Source organism: Artemia sp. Qi Xiang Cuo, chromosome 3 (genome assembly GCF_049724085.1).
Source record: "Artemia sp. Qi Xiang Cuo chromosome 3, ASM4972408v1, whole genome shotgun sequence".
Taxonomy (NCBI): Eukaryota; Metazoa; Arthropoda; class Branchiopoda; order Anostraca; family Artemiidae; genus Artemia; species Artemia sp. Qi Xiang Cuo.
The window spans coordinates 59,486,298-59,506,818 of NC_142796.1; the positions used below are offsets into that span (position 1 = coordinate 59,486,298).

At 34.3% G+C, this 20,521-nt stretch overlaps 1 protein-coding gene across 2 annotated transcripts in view; it reads left to right on the forward strand.

The window, feature by feature from the left end:
* Positions 1–1,805: 1,805 nt before the first annotated feature.
* Positions 1,806–20,521, forward strand: part of LOC148954349 (sodium- and chloride-dependent GABA transporter 1-like) — a 118,883-nt gene continuing 100,167 nt past the window's right edge. Inside the window, exon 1 of one of the 2 annotated variants that reach the window (XM_089087051.1) lies at positions 1,806–2,139. In XM_089087051.1, coding sequence (XP_088943177.1) covers positions 1,899–2,139 — 241 coding nt within the window. In that variant the 5' untranslated portion in view covers positions 1,806–1,898. The remainder of the gene's footprint in view (positions 2,140–20,521) is intronic. The other variant, XM_089087050.1, reaches the window with a different exon arrangement.

Sequence of the window (20,521 nt, forward strand, 5' to 3'; positions counted from 1 at the left end):
GCCCCCCTTCCCTCCTTGTAATTGTCATAATTTTGCTGATAAAGCATTATACTTTCATCATGTTTTTTTCCATTAGCATTAACCAAACTTCACTTTTCGAAGGAACTTGAGTGTGGTGGCTATAAGACAGAAGTACCAACTATTTTCACGGTTTTACTGAAGGACTGGGCTGCCATATGTAGCACTATAGTGCTAATTGTAGCACTATATTCGGCTATACAGTACCGTAGAATTGTGCATACTAAAAATGCCCATATCACAAGTCAGTTTATTATATTGCGGAACAACCTACTGCTTTCGCAGCTGTTTTTCTTCTTCTCTTGATCTTCTTCTTCTCTGATCTCTCTTCTTCTTCTTTTGATCAGCAGTCTCTAGCTCTGAAGTGTTAAGATATGCAAACTGGAATATTCTTTGACATGATGTTGTGTGTAACATAAGTTATTAACACAGAACAATTACTTTTACCACCCAAAAATGCCGGTTAAATGATGCTTATCAGCAGGATAATAATCATAATAATAACAATAATCGAAAATAGTGAAATAATCACAAATGAGCAAAACAACACAATAGCCTAATCAAATTTGTTTTGCTAGACTGAGCCTGTAAGATTGCTGTTGTAGTGGTAAAAAAGAAGATGCTTGGTTTTCACCCCTCTGCCGCTCTGCGTCATGGACAAATTTAAATACATTTAATTTTTTTTTAATTTGTGACGGTTTTTCACATAATGCTGATTTTTTTCCGAAATTCTAAAAAAAAGAAGAGAAGTCACTTTTTTTAAAGCGAAACCAATTTTTCCTTTGATCCACAAAGTATTAGAAAAAAAAATCAAGCTCAAAATCGTTCAAGTTTTGGTGGTTAATCGTGATTTCTTGGCGTAACAGGAAAAACAGTATTAATAAAGTATTACCCTTGTCATCCTTAACGAAGACAGGTCTCATACTCATATCAGGGCGTCTTGGGGCCTGACCTCCCCCTGAAATCCCTAATCGTTTTGAATTTATGGGTACTTCTTATTAAATTATGCCCCCCCCCCAAAAAAAAATATCTGTGTACGTGCCTGTTTCCCTAATCACAAAAATTTTGGGGGTTTACACCCTGAATTTTGACACCATGACAAATAGAGTAGCGATTTATAGTTTAGTGTGCGATGCCTATTCAGTTTCGATTGTTTGAGCTCGTAAATGATATTTTTTTTCCTTTCCCTAATGAGAATAATTCTAGCATAGTCTTACATTTGCAATTTAACCCCCCTCCCTTTTTTCTTTTATAAGAGTGCATTGAGAATAAAAGGGCCTATTTTGTTGAAATATGAATCGCCGAAGAAAATTGTTAATCCGTGCTTCTATTATCCCTGGATTTGTTAGGAGTCCCCCAAATTTCCCAGAGGGAAAATTTGTTATCTGTATTCCCAAAAATTAACGATTTATATTTTGTGTTAACGTCTGTGTATTTGAAAACGTCAATTTGGGGGATTTTGGAGAACCCAATTTTCTTTTTTACAATTCGGGGTATCCCCAAAAATAGGAAGGGGAAGCAGAAACACTGATTATATATCATATCTGGGGTGTCTTTTTCCATTTGGATTCGGTTGACGAGTTGTTACACCATCGTTTTGTTTCGGAAGTGGAGGGAGAGCTCAGTCAAGGTTAGCAATGTTTTTGAAAATATATTTAGTCACGTTTGTTTAAAAGAAAACACGGCATCTCCTTTGGGGTATTCAAATACCGGTTTGAAGGTAATGATCATTCACGTTTGTATTTTTACTAGACACATGTCTCAACCCAGTTGTTATCTACTATGATGGTTACCTAAATTTCCATACAGTTATAAGGTGGAAGTCCTTACACATAGTTGTGGGACTCACAGTGAAACCTTAAAAGTGAAACTTCTTTATTATGACCAAGGAGGAAGATATTAAAAGAAATGGGAAAGAGAATTTAGCCTTTGAGAATATAGAGTTGGAAGAAAAGAAATTAAATGAAAAAACATTGGCTAGAGATGTGGAACAACAAAATGAGGAGGATGAGAGAGGAGGTTGGGGAAATCAACTGGATTTCTTGATGTCGTGTATATCCGTATCAGTGGGATTAGGAAATGTTTGGAGATTTCCATACCTCGCTTATAAGAATGGAGGAGGTAATCTTTCACTTTGCTTATAATAATGAAAGAGGTATGTGACAGGAGCACTAACAAGGAGTAAAAAGGGAGGTTTCTGGATGTTTTCTCCCCTTCTTAATTTTGATAACACCCTTTCTTTAGTATTTCCGCTGTAAAGTGTCTTTTTTTACTATTAGCATGGACAAATAATAATAAAAAAAACCCAGCAAATTACCCCTCCCCCCCTAGATTTTGAAGAATATGTTTTTCCCCTTTCCCTTATATTTTCTTGATCTGGTGCAATCCAAGGTGTATGATTTTTAGTTCCCCCATACTACTTCCCAAATAGGTAATTCCCGTGCAATTCCCGTGCAATTCAAGGGATTTTTCAAATCCCTTGAATTTTTGTGGGGTTTTATTAACTTGTGTTGGTTAATAATCTAATATATTTTCTGTGGAGAAAGTAAATTGGAGGTACAGGGGGGTGGGGGTCAAGTTTATTTCTGATGCAAATGAGAGGTAAATTTAAAATTTACCCCACCCCCCTGATGTGCAAATATATACCCTGAATTAGTATATATAGGGGTGGGGGTAAAATTCATTTGCGACAAAAATGATTATTATCAAACAGTTCGTGATAACGAACTGTAAGTAAGGAGCGACCCGGCTCAATAGTAACCGAAACTCTAAAAAACGGAATATTGATACCAATAGATACATCAAAAGACTGAGATTTTTATGCTGATTTCAAATATATAATTTTCAGCGTATCCAAGAACCCTACTATAGAAGTTTCAAGTTCCTATCTGCAAAAATGTGGAATTTTGTATTTTTTGCCAGAAGAAAGATCACGGATGGGTGTTTTATTTTTTTTTTTTTCCAGGGGTGATCGTATCAAACCAGTAGTCCTAGAATATCGCGAGAGGGCTCATTCAAATGGAAATTAAAAGTTCTAGTGCCCTTTTTAAGTGACTAAAAAAACTGGAGGGCAACTTGGCCCCTTCCCACGCTCATTTTTTTCTCGAAGTCACCCAATCAAAATTTTGAGATAGACATTTTGTTCAGCATAGTCAAAAATATAATCAATATGTCTTTGAGGATGACTTAATCCCCCAAAGTTCCTGGGGGAAGGGCTGCAAGTTATAAACTTTACCCATTGTTTACATATAGTTTCGGTTATTGGGAAATATACAGGGGTTTTCAGGAGGATTTTTTTGTGGTTGGGGGGAGGGGGTTTGGAGTAGGGGTTACGGGGGAGAATATTTCCATGGAGGATGTTTCCTTGGGAGAATGGACATTCACATGAAGGGGGCGCCGGATTTCCCAGCATTGTTTAAAAAAGGATCAGAAATTAAATAAAAAAAAACAAGTTTTTTTTAACTGAAAGTAAGGAGCGACATTAAAATGAACAGAAATTATTCTGTATATGAAAGGGCTTGTCCCCTCCTCAACGCCTCGCTCTTTACACTAAAGTTTGACTCTGTCTTACAGCTTCAAACAATTTTTTTAAACAATAAAAACTTCAGCGTAAAGAGCGAGGCGTTAAGGAGGGGACAATCCCTTTCATATACGGAATAATTTCTGTTCGTTTTAAGTTTTAATGTCGCTCCTTACTTTCAGTTAAAAAAACTTTGTTTTTTTATTTAATATTCGTTAAGAGCAAAAAAAAGGCATCGAATGGTATATTCGCTTTATTCGTAAGTCTGCGAATAATATGAACTGCGAAATATTTACCAACTATTTAATTAAAATATATCTGCATAGTAGTTTATCTCAGTCAGGCTGAGCTGGTTATCTCCGAGTGCACACGGAGAAACCGGTCTTAAACAGATCAAGAACGACAGTGTTGTCGGTATAATTCCTTTGTACCGGAGTTTTGAAAGAGGGATAACCGACTTCCCGCCACCTGGTGGACATCTCAGAACGCCACGTGCGTGTCGCACAGTTCCGCCACGTTTGACACACACCACTTAATGTATATGATTTCTAAAAGTCGCGGTAACCCTTTGGTTTTCAGCAACCAGAGCTGTAGCACGAAGGTAGTTTAAGCCCTTACTTTCTCGAAGATTTTGAATAAGTTTTTACAACATTTTACACTATTATAGTGACAAAAGTATTACATGAATCACTGATACAGTTATTCGTGAGCATCAAGGCCTGTTTTATTAAGATACTATCTTTCCAATTTATTCCAGATAAACCGTCTATTATATGTAAATGAAAACGATTTATTGACTAAAGAGGAATTGTCCCTGTTGCAAGTTTTACAATATTTTTATCGATTTGGTGATAACAGCATTATACGAATCACTGATACAGTGATTCATGAGCATTGAGGTTAGTTTTGTTAAGCAGCTATCTTTCCAATTCATCCCTGATTAACTATCTACTATTATTGAACGAAGATAAATTGCACACTAAATGAGCAAACGACAAAAATTTTTTCCAAATGTAAGTAAAGAGCAACATTAAGTCTTAAAACGAAGTCTACCATAGGATGGGGCGAGGGACAAGTTAATCAAAACCCAACAGAACAAAGCGGACAAATCGTATAAAAATTATGAACAAAATTGGGAAAATTATGAAGGCGACTCTATTGCGCGGCTTAAGTCGCAGTGAACGGTGCAGCTTAAGCGCTTGTTTTTCTACAAGACTTTGCTTTAGTTTTTACAGTATTATTCTGTAAAAACTCTTTCTACGAGGCCAGTTTTCTAAGTGAAAATTTGCTTTTTCTATGCTAAGCCTAGTAAAAAAAAAAAAATGATTGTTACAGTTGCTGAACTTGGTAACTAATAACTTACAGTACGACAGAAAAAAAAAATCTAATTTAACGATGAAAGGGTTAAATATTTGTTACAAGTTCATGTTCCTTTTTCAATTGGGTTTACTCATGAAGCAAATGAGCTTTCAATGTCTTATTAGCAATTGCAAGTTTGTGAAATCTAATTCACCCTTTCTTTTTCTCTACTTTTTTTTCTCCTTCAAGGAGAAGGAAAGAATTGCTCCCTTTCCGTTTCTGGTACACGGTTGATATGTCTTTCTTCCAGGCTGTTCCAGTCTTTTACTATTTCTACCATCTCATTATGAGTTTCAGAAGTGACAAATTAGAAAGGGCTGATCTAGACTAATATGTGAGATGCTTAGGTATAAAAAGTAACATTTGCCTCTCAATTACTTGGACTATTTGTCTTGGCTTTTCTCTTCTACGATTAGCCATGTCTTGATACAACCTACTGCAAAATACTTGATAACTTCAATTTGCTTAACTTTTTTAGTAGTTAATTGTTAGTAGTTAGTAGTTTAGTTTAGTAGTTTGAGGGGATTTAGGATATTTTTCATTAAGTAATTGTAGTCTAGGATAGTCAATATGATTTGCTTCTAGGAACGCGTTGTGGAAATGCCAAGAGTGCTCATTTAGGAGCTCTTAGAAATGAGTCCCCAAGTTCATGGCCGTACCAGGCAAGGAATATTTTACACGATTATGAGTGGGGAAATATGGAATAATGGTTTGGGCAAAGATAATGAGATGATTGGAAATATTTAAGTGAACGCAAGGTACAGGTTTGGCAGCATGACAGGATGGCAGCATGACTCTGAATCCCTACGAGTCTATATGTTTGAAAAGTCTACATTGGGTGAAGACGAATTTTTAAGGTTCTGCTTCTGTGAACGCATTGTAGAGATGCCACGAGTGCGACTACTTAAATCAGCTCATTTAGAAGCTCTTAGAGTTGAGTCTCCAAATTCATGGCTACACCAGACAAGGAAGATTTTACGAGGTTGCGGAGCGGAAGAACTATGGAATGTTGGATTGAGTATCAAACAGTTTGTAATAACGAACTGTAAGTAAGGAGCGACCCGGCTCAATAGTAACCGAAACTCTAAAAAATGGAATTTTGATACCAGTAGATACATCAAAAGAATCGAGTTTTTAAACTGATTTCAAATATATGTTTCACCAAAAATTTACCCATCAAAAGTTACGAGCCTGAAAACATTTGTCTTATTTTCGAAAAAAGGAGAAACACACCCTAAAAGTGATAGAATCTTAATGAAAATCACACCGTCAGATTCAGTGTATTAGAAAACCCTTCTGTAGAGGTTTCAAGCTCCTATCTGCAAAAACGTGGAATTTTGTATTTTTTGCCAGAAGAAAGATCACGGATACGTGTTTATTTGCTTTTTTTCCCCCGGGGTGATCGTATCGATCCATTGGTCCTAGAATATCGTGAGAGGGCTCATTCGAACGGAAATGAAAAGTTCTAATGCTCTTTTTAAGTGACCAAAAAATTGGAGGACAGCTAGGCCCCCTCCTACGCTCATTTTTTCCCGAAGTCACTTGATCATAATTTTGAGATAGCAATTTTGTTCAGCATAGTCGAAAATTTAACAAATACGTCTTTGAGGATGAATTCATCCCCCACAGTTCCCGGAGGAAGGGCTGCAAGTTATGAACTTTGCCCATTGTTTACATATAGTATTGGTTATTGGGAAGTATACAGACGTTTTCAGGAGGATTTTTCTGGTGTGGGGGGTTGGAGGAGGGGGTTACTTGGGAAGTTTCCTCCATGAAGGGTGTTTTCATGGGGGAAGGGATAGTTCAATGAAGGGGGCACCAGATTTCCCAGCATTATTTAAAAAACGATCAGAAATTAAATAAAAAAACAAGTTTTTTCAAATGAAAGTAAGGAGCAACATTAACACTTAAACGTACAGAAATTATTACGTATATGAGGGGGTTAACCCCCTCGTCAATACCTCGCTTCTTACGCTAAAGTTTTTTTTAGTACTTTTAAAAGAGCTATTTATTCTAATTAAACGGCCTTGGTGATTCAGGGGTTCGCGATTCAAACAAAATTTGATCGTATCGTAACTGTCGTATCGTACGAAAAATCGTAAAAATAAAGGAAAATTAATATGCAAATTACGTTTTAATTATTCATTTACGGTGAGCCAAAATCAAAGCTGTATTAATTCAAAAACATTCAGAAATTAAATAAAAAAAACAAGTTTTTTTTAACTGAAAGAAAGGAGCGACATTAAAACTTAAAACGAACAGAAATTATTCCGTATAGGAAAGGGGTTGTCAACTCCTCAACGCTTCGCTCTTTACGCTAAAGTTTGACTCTGTCTCACACCTCTATTTTTTGAAACAATAAAAAAACTTTAGTGTAAAGAGGGAGGCGTGGAGGCGTGGAGGACTTTGCCACCTTATATATATATATATATATATATATATATATATATATATATATATATATATATATATATATACATATATATATATATATATATATATATATATATATATATATATATATATATATATATATATATATATATATATATATATATATATATATATATATATATATATATATATATATATATATCCAAAAAAAGGACTTTTGAACTCGTAGGTTTCCGGAATTTTCAATCATACTATGAAAACGAAAGAAAAAGGAAAAGAGAAAAAAAAAGAAGAAAAAAGGAAAAAAGATTGTGAAAATCGTATTGATTATCCTCCTATAGTAAAAATCGATGCTTGATGGTGCGCGTGCGGCATCGCCGCACGCGGAAAAATTTTTTTTTGAGCATTTAGTAAAAATAGATGTGATCTAGTAAATTTTTTCTCTCCGATTTAGTAAATTCTTCCATGTCAGGGTGGCAACCCTGCTTTCAATAATAGAAAGTTAGATGGACATTAAACGCCAATTATTAAACATGTCGGCTGCTTGCTGTCTTTTCACTTTGGACTTCTTCTGGGTTCTACTCTTAGCCGCAGGTTTGTAATCAACAAACTGATGTAACCCTTGATATAGTCCTTCAATTCTAATTAGTGGAAAAGGGAAGTTATTTCTGAAATATTTATGCCAAATGTTACGTTTTATTTTACAAAACTCATTCTGAAATCTTGCAAGAAGGTTTAGTCAGTTTGGCTTTTGCTAGGTTGAAATTGTTAACCAAATTCTGGGCTTTTGCGTTGGGTTCAAAACCGCAAAATATTTTTTCCCGTAGTGAATTTCAGAGTCTAACTTAGTCACATATAATGCTATGCAAGCATAAAGTGTTATTAAACTGCGGCAAATTATAAAATCAGAATTGACAATGTATAATAGAACTTCCCCTCAAATTTATTCATATACATCAAAAGTAACCTTCAAGAAGATACAGGCAAGGAAGAAATTAGCTTTAAATTTAGTGAAACGATTCAAACATTGTGTAAAGAGAATGTTCATATTTATTGAATTTTCTACAAAAAAGCAATTAAACAAAAATGACGTAATTTAATTAGCTTTTACAACGTTGAAATATGTGATGTTGCATCACATGTAAGTTGCCTTTTCACTTCGAGGGAGGTTGCTGGATCACTGCCACTTCGTGTACATTCTGAGAGTACTACTCTGCCACACTTGGCATAGGGGGACACGACCCCCCAAATTTTGTCCGACCCGTAAGACGTAATAAAAATGCATATAAATAAAATATAAATAATAATAATTAATTTAATTTATTTTTTAACCCGCGAAAGTAACAAAAGCGGAGTATAAACAGAATAAAAACAAAAAAATGCATACAAAGCGACTAAATACACTGTAATACAACACTAAATACACAGTAGGCTAAATACACAGTAAAAGCACTAAATTAATGAAGGAGGCGGACAAACCCATGATAAGCTGGGAGAGCCTTCACTGTCTGGGGGAGTCTGTCAGCAAGCCCAACAAGCTTTTCAGTTATATCTGGAAGACCAACAACTGAGACAAGGTTACGGTTCCGGCACCACGGGGGCAAATACAGTAGAAAACGCGAAAACCGAAAATAATAAGAACGTAATGACCGAGTATCTTTTCGCCCAAGAATGGAATAAACACCAGAAAGGAACAAAATTGAATGATTAGTAAAAATAGAATACAATTCAGCAAGGGTCTTCCTACTGTATTTCCCCCGATTGGCAACAATTTTGGAGTAAGATACTTTGATCTTTTTCTTACAATTCGCCACGGCTTGGTCTCGGAGAGATTTAAGATTTTTAGCAATGTTAATGCCCAACCACCGAAAAGAAGAGACACGTGGGACAGAAATAGAAGCGCAATCTAAAGGCGAGTTACAACTACTATTGAACGAAAGACATTCGTATTTAGACAAGTTCAGTGATAGACCAATTTTACTAAGGTTTGTTACAACTGTAGACACAAAAACAGAAAGGCATTTTCTAGTCCTACTTACTAGAACTTACTACTTACTACTACTACTAGTCCTACTTAGATGTGTATCATCAGTATACGCTATGTAAGAAAGATTAACCGCCTGAAAAATACAAGTAGTTGGGATAGAAGATAAAACAGAAGAAATGCAAAGTTTAGAAATAGAAGGGGAAAGGACTGCAACTTGTCTGACACCACGACGAACCGGAATTTTAGCATAAGAAATAACCCCTTCAGTTTTTATTCGCAGAAAAGAATTAGCATACCAGTAACGAAGGAGAGAAACAAGAGAAAGATTAATGCCGTGACTAAAAAGGGAGAACAGAGTGTTTTGTGTTTTTTATAGTTTTCTTTGTGCCCCCAACCCCCTCCCCGAAAAAAAACCAACAAACGAAATTTCTGGATACGCCCTCAGACACAAGGCCCATCGCGTGTGGTATATGCCACCGGCTGTACAGGATTTTTGGAAAAGGGTCATCCTCTGTCCTCAAAAATAAGCCAAAATTCCAGATCCAGTCTATAAACTAATAATAATAATAATAATAAAATGCTGATGAAAGTAAATAGCGAAGCTAAAACTCGAAATGATAAAAATTACTGCTTCATGGTTTCTGCAGCATGGTATTGAAAAACTGTTTCTAATAAACACGCTCTTGATATTTCCCTATATTTGAAGAATCCTGAAAAACTTGTTATTCTGAAAACGCAAAACCGACGCAACAAAACAGCATTAGGAGCAGTAAATCTTGAAGTAGACTGCAGAAAAAAGACGAATTTGTAAAGCTGCCAATAGTCTTTTACTGGCCAAAAAATCAATAAATTTTGCGGTATAATTTTAATTCTCTTATAAACTCAAGCAAGCTTGGTTTTCAGTAAAGCGCAATTTTTTTAGAATTCTGTAAACGTAGGGAGATGTCACAAACCAATTTATTTTAAACAGTTCTCTAAAATTCTGTTGCACAAGCTGCAATGAAGTAATTTGTTTTCGTTTCAAGGCTCGACTTTGCTCTTTACTTTAATCATAAAAACTTTGATTTTTAAAAATTAATTTTTGTTCGTTTTGAGGTTTAAGCAATGTACGCAATAAACCTTAAAAAATGTCTTTTTCCAGCTTAGGTGAAGAAACTATAGAAGTATAAATGAGTTTCTGTTAAAATTGGGTATTATATATAGTTTTTACTTCGCATCTCTACTTAGCAGATCCCTTGATGGGATTTCTATTTTCAAACAGTTCGTGGTAATGAACTGTAGGTAAGGAGCGACCCGGCTCAATGGTAACCGAAACTCTTAAAGAGGCAATTTTGACACCAATAGATGCATCAAAAGAATCAGATTTTAATGCTGATTTCAAATATATAAGTTTCATCAAGTTTAGTCTTACCCATCAAAAGTTACACACCTGAGAAAATCTAGCTTATTTTCGAAAAAAAGGAGGAAAGACCCCCTGAAAGATATGAGGCCTTAACGAAAACAACCCCATCATATTCATCGTACCAGAGAACCCTACTGTAGAGGTTTCAAGCACCTCTCTCCAAAAATGCGGAATTTTGCATTTTTTGCCAGAAGAAAGATCACGGATGCGTGTTTATTTATTTTTTTTTTTTAGTTTTTTTTTTGTCCCAGGGGTGATCGTGTCGACCCAGTGGTCCTAGATTATCTTGGAAGGGCTCATTGGAATGGAAATTAAAAGTTCTAGTGCCCTTCTTAAGTGAAAAAAAATGGAGGGCTACTAGGCCCCCTCACACGCTCATTTTTTCCCAAAGTCACCCGATCAAAATTTTGAGATAGCCATTTTGTGCAGCATGGTTGAAAATATGATAACTATGTCTTTAGGATGACTTAATCCCCCGAAGTCTCCGGGGGGAGGGCTGAAAGTTATGAACTTTACCCAATGTTACCATATAGTATTGGTTATTGGGAAGTATACAGACGTTTTCAGGGTGGATTTTTTCTGGTAAATCGGGGGGGGGGGGTCGAGGGTTATATGGGAGGATCTTGCCATGAAGGAAGTTTTCATGGGGGAAGGGACATTGCTATGAAGGAGGCGCCGGATTTCCCATCATTATTAAAGAAATAGATCAGAAACTAAATAAAAAACAAGTTTTTCAACTGAAAGTAAGGAGCAAAATCAAAACTTAAAACGAATAGAGAATATTACGTATATGATTGGGTTCATCCCCTAGTCAATACTTCGCTCTTTAAGCTAAAGTTTTTTTAGTACTTTCATAAGAGCTATTTATTCTAATTAAAAGGTCTTTGTGATTAAGGGGTTATTCTTAAAGAATTGGAACAAAATTCGAACTTTAGCGTAAAGAGCGAGGTGTTGACTAAGGGGAGAACCCCCTTATATACGTATTAAAAATCTCTGAATATAGAAGTTCATGATGGAAGCTAATTCGTAAGTTACGTATATTTATTACTAATGAAAACGTTCGTAAATAAAATTAAAGAACTTTCGAGAAAGCCATTTAACCAAATAAAAGTAAAATTAATATGAAAATTTTGTTTTAATAATTCATGTACGGTGAGCCAATATCAAAACCTGCATTATTTCAAAAACGTTAAAAAATTAAATAAAAAACAAGTTTTTTTTTAACTGAAAGTAAGGAACGACGTTAAAACTTAAAAGGAACAGAAATTATTCCGTATATGAAAGGGGCTGTCTTTTCCTCAACGCCTTGCTCTTTACGCTAAAGTTTGACTTTTTCACAACTCTATTTTTTTCAAACAATAAAAAACTTTAGCGTAAAGAGTGAGGTGTTGAGGAGGGGACAGCCCCTTTCATATACGGAATAATTTCTGTTCGTTTTAAGTTTTAACATCGTTCCTTACTTTCAGTTAAAAAAACTTGTTTTTTTTTTATTTAATGTAACATAAAGATGCGAAGAGGCCTATTATCCTTTGCATTTTTGAAGAGTTGTGAATAGAAAATTCAACTTCTTTTTAAAAATTATTGCAGTTAATATGATTTATGGAAATTCGTGTTATTATCATTGCAATTTTTCTGCCGCAATGCTGACAGGTATTTGAACTTCTTGTAAAAAAAATAAGGTCTTGTTATTTTGCTTCTTGGAATTCGGCATTTAGGAGAACTGATTTTTAAAAACATTCGATTATGCACTCCCTACTAGGATTATTCGAAGCATTTAGCACTGTTTGGCACCTTTCAATTTACGATAAAGTTCAGCAATTTTTTGGTGTAATCTATAATACGAGAAATACTCTGAAATCCAGTTTATAACGACAGTTCATTATAATTATAGTTGGTATAAATTATAGAAATTCATGTTATAATTATTGCAATCTTTCTGCCTCAATGCTGCAAACACTTTTGACCTTCTGATAAGAATGTATACTTTCATTAATTTTGCTTCTTGGACATCTTAAGAGAACTGATTTTTTGAAATGGAAATTGAACCATTGGAATCACCATGGTCAATCCTATCCAGGATAATAAGATAATTTGGAACGATAATTTGGAAAAATCTTTTTAAGGGGGAGTTTCATTGAAAAATGCCTTTTTTGGGTACTTTTATTGAAAAAAGGAACTCCCCACGGATATAAAAAATAATTTTACCCCCGCCCTCAATTCTCGTGCATTGATGTCATTGTCTGGATATCTTTTAGGAAAGGTATTTCTAGCAGCGAAATAAGACAAATATCTAGGGTCCAGTTTTTTCAAGGGCCTGGTCAAGAGTTCGGGAAAATTCTCCAAACAAATTTTCCTCTTACACAAGTTTTGATTGGTTTTCTGTTCATTAGTCTTTGAAATTTATTGGTTGACTAATTCAATTCTTTCCTACCTAAAAAAACCTGACAATTTCTATTTGTAAGCCCCTCCCCCCAAGAAATAGATTCCTGCGATGTTTTAATTTTTAATAGACACGCTTGACCGGTTACGGTTGGGAAATAAGGATATCCTGATAGTTTTCCCACTTTCCGTAAAACGATTAGAAATAATTTAACGCGGGTCTTACTTTTCTCGCTTGTTTTTTCTTCTCATTTTGTCTCAAAAACTCGTGTAAGGTTATTTTGACATTTACGAGTGTTTAAAACTATGACTCGAAAAGTATTTAAATAAATATGTTTCTGGAAAAGTTCAGCTTTCAAATATGCTTTGTTAATTTGACGCTAAAATAAATTTAGAAAACAGACTCTAATTCAAGTGCAATATAATCAATTCAAGAAATACAGTTTTTTACCTGTCTATACAAACATAGCTCGTAGCGACAAAGAGGACGGTGTTAATTGATGGTAATAGAAACGACAAATTAGACAGTTCCTCCTTGGTTATTTGTGGCCAATAAGGCATCCCCACCAATTCGTGAGACTTTATTTAACTGCAGGTCCCCTTCCCCGTCAACCCTGCAGCAGCTTAGACTGAACTCTGGGCCCGTATTGCGAAGTAAAGATCAATCTGCCGGGCTACCACGAGTCAACCAATTAATGCTGCATAAACAAAAAAAATGATAGTGGCAACACCGATACGAAAAAATTGGACAAAGAATTGCTGGCAATTCAAAAAGAGCACAAAGATAGTATCAAAATTTCTAAACATGTAAACATATTTGCAAATATTTCAACTTTGTCATTGCCCATTGCATCAGGTGAAAGTGTTAAGCATTAATTAATACTTTCTAAGATAAAAGAATATAATTATTTACTAATCAACATAATTTCAAAATTAAAACGTGCATAGAATAATTTACAAAACATCTTCGAAACAATCAAAATTAATTTTTTTTAGCTGCAATTCAAAGAAAAAAACAAAGAAAAATCGCCGTCGATGGGAGTCAAACCCACGAGTTTTCCAGTAACAAGTGGTTTAAGCATTAGTTTTGTTCAAGTCTCTATTATGTGGTTGTTCATATTTAATTCATAAATAAAACTTTTTTTGCCCATTGCATCAGGTGAAAGTGTTAAGCATTAATTAATACTTTCTAAGATAAAAGAATATAATTATTTACTAATCAACATAATTTCAAAATTAAAACGTGCATAGAATAATTTACAAAACATCTTCGAAACAATCAAAATTAATTTTTTTTAGCTGCAATTCAAAGAAAAAAACAAAGAAAAATCGCCGTCGATGGGAGTCAAACCCACGAGTTTTCCAGTAACAAGTGGTTTAAGCATTAGTTTTGTTCAAGTCTCTATTATGTGGTTGTTCATATTTAATTCATAAATAAAACTTTTTTCAGTATTTTTATGCTTAATTTTATTAGATATTTATTAAAATTAATTTTAATTTAAAAATCAAATTGTCCAAACTTTTCTCTCTTCCTAAGGATTGTTTAAGGATTCTCAAAAAAAATTTCAGGAAAGGACGGTAAAATGCTGGAAAATGGTGATATTGGACAAAAACACTTTTCTATACAATCTTATCAAAAAGTCACAAAATATAAAAGGTTCTGAAGACTTGGACTTAAAATATATATACATATGCGCGTTTTAAGATAGTGTATTCGTAGGTAAGGGGCGACATATACAAGAGGATCAAACTTTTACACTGATTCAAGAATTTGTTCCTGTTTACCCAAGAAACTTTCATAAAGAAAACAAAACCTGCGAAATAGATTTTAATGTCTTCCATTTGTATTCAATTCTCTGTGAGTTGGACGAACATTTACTCATTAGGGTGGAAAAAATGGTTGGGGTAAAGTTCATTATGTTTGTATTTTCGAATACTATACTAAGAATACATTCATATTTTATAGATTTTTTTTTCATAAGAATCTGCTATATAAAACATATTTCATAAGAAATGTTTATATAAACAACTGATTTAAATTCTTCGATGTTGGTCATCGCTTCCTGGGCGAAACTAAATTTGTAAGTCCGGAATCTGTATTCCTTTTTCAATGGGTTGAATGAAACTTTATTAACTGGGTTGAAAAAAAATGGCTGTTATAAAATCTATAAACTTTGTATTTTTTTTAATAACATAACATATTCAGATTAAAACTTCTAAAAAACCGTATAAAAAGTACTTATAGAAAAAAGAACTAATAAAACAATCTAACCGAAAATCTTAGATATTCGACATCGCTTGCCTGGTGCAACTAAATTCTAAAATGCAGCATCTGTATTCATTTATCAGTGGGTTGGATGAAACTTTAAAACTGGGTTAAAAAAATGATTGAGATAAAATTAATAATGTTTGTATTTTAAAAATCTAATTTCAGAATACATTCACATTTTAGAATTTCCTTTCATAAAAACCTGTTTTGTGAAACACATTTTATAAGCATTATTTATAAAAACAACTAATTAAAAATCGTAAATATCCGACATCGCTTCCCTGGTGCGATAAGTTTTAAAGTGCCGCATTTGTAGCCTACCGATTTTATTTATCAATGGATTGGATGAAACTTTATTTACTGGGTTGTGAATAATGGTTGAAATAATATTCATAGTGATTGTATTTTCAAAATCTTAGTTGAGAATACATTCACATGATATAATTTTTTTTACATAAGAACCTATGTTATAAAATACAATTTATACGAATTATTTTATAGAAACAACTAATCAAAAATATTCAACATCACTTGCTGGATGGAACTAAATTCTAAAATGGTGCATTTGTAGTCATTTATCAATGGGCTAGATGAAACCTTATTAACTGGACCGGAGAAATTCATGATGTTTGTACCTTTTAAATACTATGCTAAGAATATATTCATATTTTGTAAAAACTTTTTACAATCTGTAATAAAACATATTTTATAATACTTTATTTTTAAATGTTACACCAAGAATATAGTCAGACTTTATATTTCTTTTTTAAGAAAAAAATTATGATAAAAGATAAAAATCTCAATTTTTTAAGACAAATAAATTATAACTGAAAAAGAATTTTGTCTTTGAGAAAAAGTTAATAGTTTTGTGTTTTTAAAGACTACATTAAGAACATATTCGTATTTTATACTGACTTTCAAGAAAACAATTGTTTATTTTCGTAAAAAATGTTGCAAGCCGCTGGTAAAACAAATGAAAGTAACAAAGGCGTCTTTATAAAATAGCCTGGTGAACAATAATCTATTCAAAATGGCTTAAATTACTTTTAAAACGGAAGCAAATAACCACAAAATTGTTCATGATGAAAATATCCAGTTTACCTGGAGGCAAAATATAATGAAGAAAAGTTAGATTTTAAAGCTAACGCCAAGAGACATATTTTGCCGAGCTATATCAACCAAGTGACGTCGCTGTAGATACGCCAACCAAGTGACGTACCGACTCTAGATTCCAGTCGGTACCTCTGATTGACAGCTACGTTCGTGAAGTCTTCCTAGTAAAATTTCTTTTTTTAATCTGAAAATACAATTAATATGTATAATACAATTAATATGTATAATTAATAAATTAATATAATACAATTAATATAATACAATAAATTAATATAATACAATTAATATGTATTAATATGAAAATACAATTATATGTATGGTAATCACTACGAAATTACTTATTTAATGGTGATGCTACGTTTTTATCGGGGCATATATTTCTTGTTTCAGTTCAAAAATAGAAAAACAAATTTAGGTTAGAAATTATTAAGAATTTTCCAAGGGTGTTCTGAGAATTCACCTTAAATTACAATTACTTCCTCTCCTTGCATGTAGTAATATGAGCACCGACACATCTAGCCATTCTGAGGGTGGGGAGGTATTTTGCGTACTATCTAGTAACTTTTCCAATCGAGGTCAATATTTGCAGTCAATTTCTGCTAAAATTTGTAATATTTGGGCACTTTTCATGGCTGCAGAAGTAGCTACAGCTTAGGAAACTGCTAATCACGGCCCATTGTAACCAAAAGTTCAAAAGTGCGCTATGAAAAAAAACTGTCCAGTAAGAAGAAATCCAGTAGATCCAGGAATGGTAAATATTATTTCGAGAACTTTTAATAGTAAAATGTTTTACGAAAACAAACTTATACGGATCTCGAAAAAGAGCATGATACTTCTCAAAAACGGGGTTGGATCGAAATAGAATTGCACCATATGAATTGTCATGATCGAAAATTCTTTATCACAAAATTGCAGTCCTCCCTCCCACTTGAAGAACAAGGGAAAATCAGTTTTTGCATAGGAAACACTGATGTCTCTTTTTTCTTTTTTTCTTCGCCGCTAGTGGGGCACTGGAACATTATACAGAACTGATTAAGAGCTCATTTCAAAGCTAATTGGGGTACCCAAAAAATGCACTTTGGGTGCCATCATAATTTCCAGGGTTGAAACCCTTAAACCCAAGGTCTAAAATTTTCCAATCTAGCATACTTTCCCTCAGCCCCCTTAATAAATGTCACAGGTCGGCTACTGACTAAGAGAGCTAGGCTATGCTAGTGGTGTCCATTCACAAAAATCCAGGGGTGGGGATTTGTCTGTCAATGTATTGGTGGGTAATTCATTGTTTTTTCAGTTTTTTTCAATGGAAATACCAAAAAAGAGTGTTTTCAACAAAAAATACTTCAAAACAGATATTTTCAAAATTTACGGGAGAGCAGTCCCCTCTCCCCCTTCACCGTACGCACGCGCCTCCACCGCACGCACGAGACAACTGGAATATCATGGAGAGATGTTTAAAGGCTCAATTCAAAGCTCTTGATCATATCAACGCGCTTTTTACAGATCTATATTTGAAAAGAGCTTAAAAAAGGCACATCCAGTGGTGATAGGGCCTCTAGGGGGGAGGCGCAAATATATATAGGGGAAGATACAAGATACTTCACTCCTCCCCTCCCAGTAGACGCCACAGTGTCCAACTACCTCTAACTAGATGTCTCTAGACCTTTCCCTAAATCTCATAAATATAACACGATAAAGGAGTATAGTTATTTGTATATAGGATGTATAAGCTTGTACATGGTAGATTTAGATTAAATGTTGGATTGGACTGTGCACCCGCCTTGTGGACCTCCACCACTTTTTTCCTTCTCTGTTTTGTGCTTCATTTTCTCGACCGATCTTTCTTTCTTTCTTTTTCTTTGGCCATATCTTTGTCACATATCATTACTTTCAATAATTTTATGCGTTTAGTTGATGCGTAAGGTTGTGCTCTCCGCTGGCTAGGATTGTTATTAATTTTGATATTGGCTCACCGTACATGAATAATTAAAACAAAATTTGCATATGATTTTACTTTTATTTGGTTAAATGGCTTTCTCGAAACTAGTTTAATTTTATTTACGAACATTTTTATTAGTAATAAATATACGTAACTTACGAATTGACTTAAGCAGCGAACTTCTATATCCATATGTATTTAATACGTATATTAGGGGGTTCGCCCCCTAGTCAGTACCTCGCTCTTTACGCTAAAGTTCGAATTTTCTTCCAATTCTTTATAAATGACCCCTTAATCACAAAGGCCGTTAATTAGAATAAATAGTTCTTATGAAAGTACTAAAAAATCTTTGGCTTAAAGAGCGAAGTATTGACTAGGGGGTGAACCCAATCATATACTTTATATTTTCTGTTCGTTTTAAGTTTTGATGTTGCTCCTTATTTTCAGTTGGAAAACTTGTTTTTTTTATATATAATGTTTGATCTTTTTTTAAATAATACTGGGAAATCCGGCGCCCCTTCATAGCAATGTCCCTTCCCCCATGAAAACTTCCTCCATGGAAAGATCCTCCCACATAACCCCCGACCCCCCCCCCGCCTACCAGAAAAAAATCCCCCTGAAAACGTCTGTATACTTCCCAATAACCAGTACTAGCCTATATGTTAACATTGGGTAAAGTTCATAACTTTCAGCCCTCCTCCCGGGGACTTCGGGGATTAAGTCATCCTAAAAGACATAGTTATCATATTTTCGACCATGCTGAACAAAATGGCTATCTCAAAATTTTGATTGGGAGACTTTGGAAAAAAATGAGCGTGGGAGGGGGCCTAGTTGCCCTCCATTTTTTGGTCACTGAAAAAGGGCACTAGAACTTTTAATTTCAGTTCCAATGATGAACCCAGGACCACTGGGTCGGAACACACATCCGTGATCTTTCTTCTGGCAAAAAATGCCACATTTTAGTAGATAGGAGCTTGAAAGCTCTACAGTAGGGTTCTCTAATACGCTGAATATGATGGTGTGATTTTCATTAAGGTTCTATAACTTTTAGGGGGTCTTTGCCCCTTTTTGCGATTATCAGCCAAATATTCTCAGGCGCGTAACTTTTGATAGGTAGGACCAAACTTGATGAAACTTATATATTAGAAATCAGCATTAAAATTTGATTCTTTTGATGTATCTATTGGTATCAAAATCCCGTTTTCTAGACTTTCGATTACCATTGAGCCGAGGCGCTCCTTACTTACAGTTCGTTACCACGAACTGTTTGACAAACCTATTTTTGCTCAGTAAGATACGAACACGATTCAGTAATTTTAATGGAGCTAATCTTTTTAGTTGTTGAAGATATTAAAAAGAACTTCTACCGGTTATAACATGTGCTTCTAATGCATAGTTTGTCGCCAAAAAGCTTCGATTTGAAAAGTTGAGTAAGCCCAAAAACATTTTCCTTCAGAGTTGAACAGGCCTTAACAAATTATGTAACGATTAGTTACGGTTTGGAAAGGGAAGCTATTTATAAGGAGAGTTAAGAAAATATAAGCCTTAAAATATCTGCCCCTTTAACATTTTATAGTCTGCCAAGGAAAGGAGGGGGTCAAGTGTATGACCTTCCTTGATACAGACTGAAACAAATTGAACGGAAGATGAACTGAATTTAGACTGAAACTGAAAGTAACGTGAATTATGCTATATCGAAAATCAGAAGTATTTTTGTATTCCATAACGTGGTTCACCGCGACCACAATACAATCAGATGTATGTTTCCTGTCAAAAATATCAGCAACAACAAGTATTTTAGTGAGATTCAACTCTCATGAATGTGGTTGTAAATTAGAATTTGGGGGTTGAAACAGCTTGACCTCTCCCTTGGCTCTTCAAAGGAAAATAGTTCCGTATCATCCATTTTTGACATTGACCTTTTCTAAATTAAATAAAAAAAAACAAGTGTTTTTATCTGAAAGTAAGGAACGACGTTAAAACTTAAAACAAACAGAAATTATTCTGTATATGAAAGGGGCTGTCCGCTCCTCAACGCCTCGCTCTTTACGCTAAAGTTTTTTACTGTTTAAAAAAATAGAGTTGTGAGAAAGTCAAACTTTAGCGTAACGAGCGAGCGAGGCAGTTAAAAAAACTTTTTTTTT